Below are 7,110 nucleotides of genomic sequence, written 5' to 3'. Positions count from 1 at the left end.
AGCTCTACCGTCTCCTCGTGATCTTGAGATATATTGCTTTATCTATCTAGCGAGATGAGAAGCTCTAGCCATGATCAATGGCGTATATGGCTTTACCGAGAAGTCTTAACGATCAAAGATGTGTCACTGAGAGGGATCCTCTTTATTGTGACTTTCTGTCTTACTGCACTGCCTGGTCTCATAGTTGAACCACGGTGATTTGGTAACTAACCCCGCCATCAGTCAGGATGACATCTTAGGATCTTTATCCTAAGTGATGAAATTCTTTAAGCAAAATTTGTACTCGATTAGGATGACTTTACGTTAGTAATTCTCAGCTTTTAGGACATGGCTAACAGCTAATGCTTGAATCGTGCGCCTTACCTCGTGAACCCATCCTCGAGAGGTCCAGAACCGAGCCTGTTATCAGATTGAGAATACGACAAAATCATCAGGTGGTGCAAACGCTATGACCACTAATAGCCCTGAAAAGGAGTCGCCATATTTGGATCCTCGGGAATGCAAGGGACATTGCTCCACTACAGGTAATCGACTGGTCTAGAAACCCGTGTAGGATTTATACGAGCGCGCTAACTGGATTTTAGTCATGTTACCGAGATTAGCGTTTAATGCAAGGATGTTCTATCAACTGCTATAAATAAATACAATACGTGTTGAGAAACATAAAACAGTCAATTCTCTCTTGGGTCCTTCAGCCCAATATCTTGGGGTTTCCTAAGTCACAATGAAGTTTCCAACTACCAAGGCGGCTGTCTTGACGCTAGGTACACAGGCAGTAATCGATTGAGCTTATCCTGCTGACAATTGCTGTAGCGCTATTCAAGACTTGCAATGCTCTCCAAGTGACCATCCTCGCAGATACCAACCGCGATGGAAAAATCGACAAGAGAGACATCGATGGCAAATCTTCATGGGCCGCTAATCGAGGCGCTTTAATTTTACCGAACATCGGCGATACTGGCCGTCGTTGTGCTAAGAAATGGGGACCCAGCGTCGACATCATCCCGAGCAATGAGACTTATTTGGACCTGTGCAACGATGCGACAGATGACATCCAACGTAACCCAAAATATCTTGCGCCACTCAAAACGCTTCCCATATCCGGATTGAGTCCATCTGCCAAGGGATCCATCCGGGTCACCGATAGAGCAGCCGCAGCAAAAGTCCGGGTCTTCACAAAGAAGGGTAACAAGTGGATCTACGTATCAGGCGATTATGTGTTCACGACTAAGGAGATTTCATCGGGCCTCGAATTGGGTATCGATGCCCGCGATGTCCGTCGCCCCAAGGGCTGGGATGGCAACGCAAAGATACAGTTCACAGTCACCGATGGCAAGACAAAAGCAACCGACACTGTTGCTGTCCGGGTTGCCCCAGTATTGACCCATCACCATGGGCAGGTGGCTCAACGTGTCTTTTCAACAGGTGTGAACGACCCTAGTTTCAACCCTGTTCAGCAGCAATACGTCGATGATATCAAGCGCAACGTCGCAAATGCTGGTATCAAGGACCCGATCTTCCTCTTCGACAACCAAGATATCTGGACTCAGGACTTTTTCGAGCCCGGTTACTCCAGCATGCCTGGCCCGAATGGCCCCATTACTATTCGCATCATGATCCGATCGGTGCAGAGCTCGCGTAGATCTGGCCGCGACGCGTTCCATGAGCTCCGAAACGACGAGGTTGGCGCAGTTCAACACCCAGGTGATGGTGATACCATTGACTCCACTGGAAACCTGGAGACTATACCTCCCTACAAGCACAATGGAAAGTCTTTTCCTCTAGGCAGAACGATCATGGGTGCTTGGGATGGAAGAGCCCCTCTCATGGTCGAGTTTCTCAAGGCCCAAGAGGTTCAAGACCCTCTGATCCTCGATACAAGCTGGTTGTACGTTGGTCATGTGGACGAGTTCCTCCAGTTCTTGCCTGCCTACAATGAACGTGGATGGATCATCATGGTTGCAGATCCGCTCAAGGGCCTTGATCTACTGAAGAAGGCGTCCAAGGCCGGTCATGGAAGTGTCAAGGCTGTTTCCCGTTCACTTCAAGTGGGAGAGAAGAAGCAAGAACTGTGCCTTCCCAGGCAGACTATCCAAGAGGCTCTCAAGTTTAAGAACTTTGAAGCCATCCAGAAGAACTCGGCTCAGCGCATTGAAGCCAATCTCAACATTCTCAAACGAGAGACTGGAATCACTGACAAGGATATCTTCCGAGTTCCTATGCCTTTCTATTATGCTGATTCGGACAGCTGGTTATGTCCCGGACAGAAGCCATCAGACTCAAATGCAGAGGAAGATACCTCCAAAATGCCTCAAAAGACCTCAAGTAAGACCGGTATCACTTTGAAAGGCGCTATGGGACCTGGTTACAAGGCCAAATCGATCGTGGAGGCAGGCACTCCAAAGAACTCATTGCAACGACGCGCGGTTGATACAGCTACCCAAGTTCTAGCTCTCTGGCCGGGTACCGTCAATGGCCTGGTTCTGCCCGACCAAAAGGTCCTTGCACCCAAGCCTTGGGGTCCTGTAATCAACAAGCAGGACATCTTTGCGAATGCTGTATCTGAGGTATATGCCAACGCTGGGTTCAATGTTACTTATCAGGATGATTGGTTCTCTCATTTCAAGTTGCAAGGAGACGTTCACTGTGGCAGTAACTCTTGGAGGGCGATAGATATCAAGTTTTAGAAAGTTATTTGCTTGGATACTGAATGGCTATTTCATTTCTTCTTATCAGATATTGAAGTAAAGCTGTATACTGTCAGCCTAGCATACTAGTTCATCCCTTGGGAAGCTATAGCAGAACCGCGCAAGTCCAGTAATAACCGACTTAAGCAAAATGCTCTGCAGAAGTATAGTCTTCCTTAGCGAGACCAACCTTGTGCCCAGGAACGGCTTCTGTGAGGCCCATAGAAGATGCAATCTCCATCAACCTTGCCTTCTCCTCATGAGATGCAGTATCGCCAAACACAAGATCCATATCCTCCAGACTCTTTCCACGAGTCTCAGGCACGAAGAAGTAGGTAAAGAGGAAGGCAAGAAGGCAAAATGCGGCAAAGAAAATGTAGGTACCCCAGCCAATGGTGGCCAGCATGTCAGGCGTCACAAGGCCGATAATGAAGTTGCACATCCAAGTAGCACTAGTGGTGATAGCCATGGCCTTGGATCGGTTGCCAAGGTTGAAGATTTCAGAGGGCAGAACCCAACCGATAGGCGCGAAGGAAAACGAGAAGTTGACGTCGTAGATGTAGATAAAGACGATACCGACCCAGCCCGCTGATTTATTGTCGGTAAGAGCTGAGCCATATCCTCCGATGATGCCACCGACAATAACGAGAGAGACGAAGGTTCCAGCTGCACCACACATGAGCAACGGACGACGACCCAGCTTATCAATTAAGAACAGGGCGGGTAGCGTTGAAAGCGTGTTGACGATGCCGTATACACCGGTCGCCAAAAGACCAGAGGTATTTCCGGAGAGTCCCAGCTGCGCAAACATGGTTGGAGCGTAGTAGATGATGGCATTGCAGCCCATGAACTGCTGGAAGAACATGATGCAGCAGCCAATGGCGAGGCGCTTGAAGGCGGGCCATGTAGATACGAGAGCAACATGCTGAGCAGCAAAGAGGGAAAGGCCCTTCTTCCCGGGAAACTTCTCCGCTGACACGGACTCGTCAAACAGCACCTCGGTCTTGATGGCTAGATACTCAGCTCTGATGGATTCTGAGTCAACATGAACCTGACGGAGTTGAGCCAGGGCAGCAAGGGCCTGGTCTTCCTTGTGGCGCATGAGGTAAAAGCGCGGGGACTCGGGAAAAAAGATCATTCCAATGCCCAGAACAAGCGCAGGGAAAATCTGGAGGGCAAAGGGAACTCGCCAAGCAGCCTCGGACTGTCCCGTGCATCCGTTGGGGCCGACATCGTATCGAGGATCGAAAGTGCGTTTGTCGGAAGTACCACCTGAGTACGGGATATCGGGTGCGCATCGATGGCCACCGATATACTGGGTTCCGTACTCTAGCCAGTAGCTCACGAGGATGCCGAGTGTGATGCTAAGTTGCTGCAGAACAACAAGAGTACCCCGGATGCCGGGGCTTGACACCTCGGACATATACATGGGCACAATCATGGTCAACATGCCAACTGCAAGGCCAGCCACAGCACGTCCTGAGTCTCGTGTTAGGAGGAGTGACAGAGGGGAAAAGTCTGCTGCTACTCACCAGCGAAAAGCATAGGGATCGAGTCGGCGCCAGCCTGGAAAGCAGAGCCGATGGTAAAGACGACAACAGCCAGGAGAATAGAGCCCTTTCTACCAATGTAGTCGGCAATGGGGCCGTTGATAAGAGATCCAAACCACGCGCACAGAAGCAGTGTTGAGACGAACCAACCCTTGAAACTGCTGTCAAGGTAGATTCGTGGAAAGTCAGCGGCGAACGACTCCATGGTCAATACGCCCGACACAACACCTTGATCGTAACCAAAAAGGAAGCCACCAAGACTGGCAAACTAATACAGAGTGTCAGTTCCGATAAAGCTACGACAAGAAGCTGCTTACCATAGAGAGTCCAAAAATATAAGGGTTCTCGCGCAGCTGTCGCCAGACACCCTTCTTGGGTACTGCGTCGATCTGCTGCTCATTGGTGGTTCGTTCACCAGCCATATTGAAACTCGATGATTAAAGTGATGTTTAGGTCGAAATTGAATCTGGGGATGGAACTGGGGAAACAAACATTTGTGGAGGTTTTCTGGGGTTCTTATATTCGCATAGGATCAGCACGAGGTGGACAAGTTTTGCTCCGTGTGGACTGAACCCCACAGAATACTGGAGATCGACACTACGTAGGACCCCATCTCGCTGGGTCCGGCCAACTCCAGTCCGAACCAATCAGAAATTAAGGAGCTAAGTGTCCGGACTACTGTATCCCGTGAGGAATTGTAGCTGCCGTCTGATGATTCAAGAAGGACCGGTCTCCTCCGAAGAAATCAAGTTAAAGAGTCCCAGAACAACCTGTATTTTTCTCCGAACAAGCTCTACTAAGCAATTATCTCAATATGGATGGCGATTTGGTCAAGACAACAAACAAGCTCAATGATCGCGTCGAGCGTCTTCTGACCCGGCAGAAGCTCTCAGGTCCAACACAACGAATCTTGATTGCGTTGGCTGGCGTACCAGGATCGGGAAAAACCACCATCTCTGATGCCTTGATCAGGGAGCTGAAGAAAAACGGCATTCTCGATGTCGCAGTACTTCCAATGGTTAGTATATCCTCGAGGCCCCAACTCCAAGCAACAACTACGTCATTAACACCCAACTCTCCAGGATGGATTCCATTATACTCGTACGACTCTCTCTTCCTTCCACGACCCTGACCAAGCCTTTCGAAGGCGAGGCGCGCCTTTCACATTCAATGCCGCCGCCTTATTAGATCTCGTAGTGTTACTCAAGAAGACACCTGTGACAACAGATGACGAGCCGCAAACCATCATTAAAGCGCCGGGGTTTGACCATGCGAGAAAAGACCCAATCCCCGATGCCATTGAGATTTCTTCACGGGCCAAACTTGTTATCATCGAAGGCAACTACGTACTCTTGGATCAAGAGCCTTGGAGCCGCATTTCCACATTGGTAGATGATAAGTAAGTCTCGCGATCACCCCCTATTGTACTCCAAGCTAATGTGTACCAAAGGTGGTTTGTGGATGTGCCAGTTGATATCGCACGGGAGCGCTTAGCATCACGACACCTAAGAGCCGGAATCGAGACGACAATAGACACAGCGATCAAGCGGGTGGACGAAAACGATATACCGAACGGAGAATACATTAGATCCCATCTCATCGAACCCAATGTGCGCATTATAAACTGATGATTCTAATAAGTCCATTCACTGCGGAAAGTTGGGCCAGTCTGGCCAGCCGAGAACGCTGGCAAACTCGTCAGCAGATGCTGCTGGCCACGTCGAAAAGTCCATTAGCATAGGATCCAGCTGGACATTTGCCCAATCCCCCGGGTTCAAGAGAGGGTCTGGCAGCATGACGTCGATAATGTTGGCGCAGCGAGTCGCGAGCTCATTGTCCACAAATACATCTCGGAAGATGCGACGGACCGTGTTGACATCCTCCTGCCACTTGGGCATGTCTGGTGATTCCGAGTTACTGAGGATAGCAAGGATGATGACCAGGGAAGCGTGGAATGTAAAATAGCTAGAGAAGTCAACCTCATCCCTACAGACTTGTGAGGAATGACTCACATTGAATACCAAGTCACAAGCCTGGTTCTCTGTCTCTCCTGGGTATGCTGATCGATCGATGCTATCGTCGCACTCGCAGCGCGCACCGCAATGTTCATGCACCTTTCATCAGCCTCGCTGACTGGTGCTGTTATGTTAGAATTACTTGTCCCAATTGCCCGCTTGAGAAATAACTGGCGGAAGATGATGATCTTGAGATTCCAGAAGCGCCACCAGAGACGTGACCTGTTGAAATAGAATGTAGGCTCAGCTGAGCGGACATCGTGTTCCAGTCTCAAGTACTCCGGCAATGTGCTGGACCATTTGTCCAATGTTGCATCCATGAATAACGCGTCTTCCGGTGCCACACATGACGATGAGAGCAGACGATTGGAGATGTAGTTGGATTTGACATGTAGCTCGCTCTGGTACTTCATGCCTGAGTACAGTGTCGGCCTGTTACCTCTTCTGGGGCAAGTTCAGTTAAACTCCTAGAAGGCCCTTATGCACAATTAGAAAAGTTGTTCACGATATGTTTTTATTAAGTCAAACCTTAATCACCAATAATTAAATCCGATCGAACGGACAGGGCACTCTTAACCGAAAAACCATGATAATTTAAAAGATATAATAATATATATATTTATGATTTTATTTACCCACTCGAAACGCAAAGGCAGAATAATTTAACTAAACCGGTAAAGCTCCCGGTTGGTGCTAGAACAAATAAGATGAAAAGACGAGTGACATTTATTAGTCAAATTTCCTTCCTTTTTGCATAATGATTGTCGTTATTTGTATTTTTTCTTGGGATATTTTTATATCATCCGACCTCCACCTTTTTTATTTTGTGGTTGGTTACACTAAAATGATTTATAAACC

The 7,110-nt window shown here is 48.6% G+C and overlaps 5 protein-coding genes across 5 annotated transcripts in view; 2 read left to right on the top strand and 3 right to left on the bottom strand.

The window, feature by feature from the left end:
* Window positions 1-123: 123 nt before the first annotated feature.
* Window positions 124-219, bottom strand: FOXG_22843 (uncharacterized protein; the record flags this gene model as incomplete). Its single annotated transcript, XM_018403261.1, has 1 exon — window positions 124-219. One exon carries the CDS (start codon window positions 217-219, stop codon window positions 124-126), a length of 96 nt encoding a protein of 31 aa, XP_018258556.1.
* Window positions 220-672: 453 nt separating this feature from the next.
* On the top strand, window positions 673-2,811 carry FOXG_17535 (uncharacterized protein). The gene is made up of 2 exons (XM_018397540.1): window positions 673-764; window positions 814-2,811. Exons 1-2 carry the CDS (start codon window positions 725-727, stop codon window positions 2,685-2,687), a joined length of 1,914 nt encoding a protein of 637 aa, XP_018258555.1. The 5' UTR covers window positions 673-724; the 3' UTR covers window positions 2,688-2,811.
* An 18-nt stretch (window positions 2,812-2,829) lies between these two features.
* FOXG_17534 (MFS transporter, SP family, sugar:H+ symporter) lies at window positions 2,830-4,708 on the bottom strand (the record flags this gene model as incomplete). The annotated part of the gene is made up of 3 exons (XM_018397539.1): window positions 4,555-4,708; window positions 4,220-4,505; window positions 2,830-4,166 (listed from the first exon to the last, which is right to left on the bottom strand). Exons 1-3 carry the CDS (start codon window positions 4,657-4,659, stop codon window positions 2,830-2,832), a joined length of 1,728 nt encoding a protein of 575 aa, XP_018258554.1. The 5' UTR covers window positions 4,660-4,708.
* Window positions 4,709-4,938: 230 nt separating this feature from the next.
* The window catches only part of FOXG_22842 (uncharacterized protein), a gene marked incomplete at its 5' end in the record, with an annotated part of 3,116 nt that continues 944 nt past the window's right edge, over window positions 4,939-7,110 (bottom strand). Inside the window, 2 exons of the mRNA XM_018403260.1 lie at window positions 4,939-6,202; window positions 6,250-6,667. Of these exons, the coding sequence (XP_018258552.1) occupies window positions 5,884-6,202; window positions 6,250-6,667 (737 nt within the window). The 3' untranslated portion in view covers window positions 4,939-5,883. The remainder of the gene's footprint in view (window positions 6,203-6,249; window positions 6,668-7,110) is intronic.
* On the top strand, window positions 4,997-6,718 carry FOXG_17533 (uncharacterized protein). Its single transcript, XM_018397538.1, has 3 exons — window positions 4,997-5,255; window positions 5,320-5,636; window positions 5,688-6,718. Exons 1-3 carry the CDS (start codon window positions 5,052-5,054, stop codon window positions 5,863-5,865), a joined length of 699 nt encoding a protein of 232 aa, XP_018258553.1. The 5' UTR covers window positions 4,997-5,051; the 3' UTR covers window positions 5,866-6,718.

Source organism: Fusarium oxysporum, genomic scaffold, assembly GCF_000149955.1.
Source record: "Fusarium oxysporum f. sp. lycopersici 4287 supercont2.52 genomic scaffold, whole genome shotgun sequence".
Lineage (NCBI taxonomy): Eukaryota > Fungi > Ascomycota > Sordariomycetes > Hypocreales > Nectriaceae > Fusarium > Fusarium oxysporum.
This window is presented reverse-complemented; position numbering and strand designations above follow the sequence as displayed.

Excerpts from the sequence above, each read along its gene's own strand:
- FOXG_17533 (XM_018397538.1), top strand. The coding sequence starts at position 5,052 with ATGGATGGCGATTTGGTCAAGACAACAAACAAGCTCAATGATCGCGTC. Across the intron at positions 5,256-5,319 it reads ATGTCGCAGTACTTCCAATG|GATGGATTCCATTATACTCG; the intron begins GTTAGTATATCC and ends CCAACTCTCCAG. Across the intron at positions 5,637-5,687 it reads TCCACATTGGTAGATGATAA|GTGGTTTGTGGATGTGCCAG; the intron begins GTAAGTCTCGCG and ends TGTGTACCAAAG.
- FOXG_17535 (XM_018397540.1), top strand. The coding sequence starts at position 725 with ATGAAGTTTCCAACTACCAAGGCGGCTGTCTTGACGCTAG. Across the intron at positions 765-813 it reads GGCGGCTGTCTTGACGCTAG|CGCTATTCAAGACTTGCAAT; the intron begins GTACACAGGCAG and ends CAATTGCTGTAG.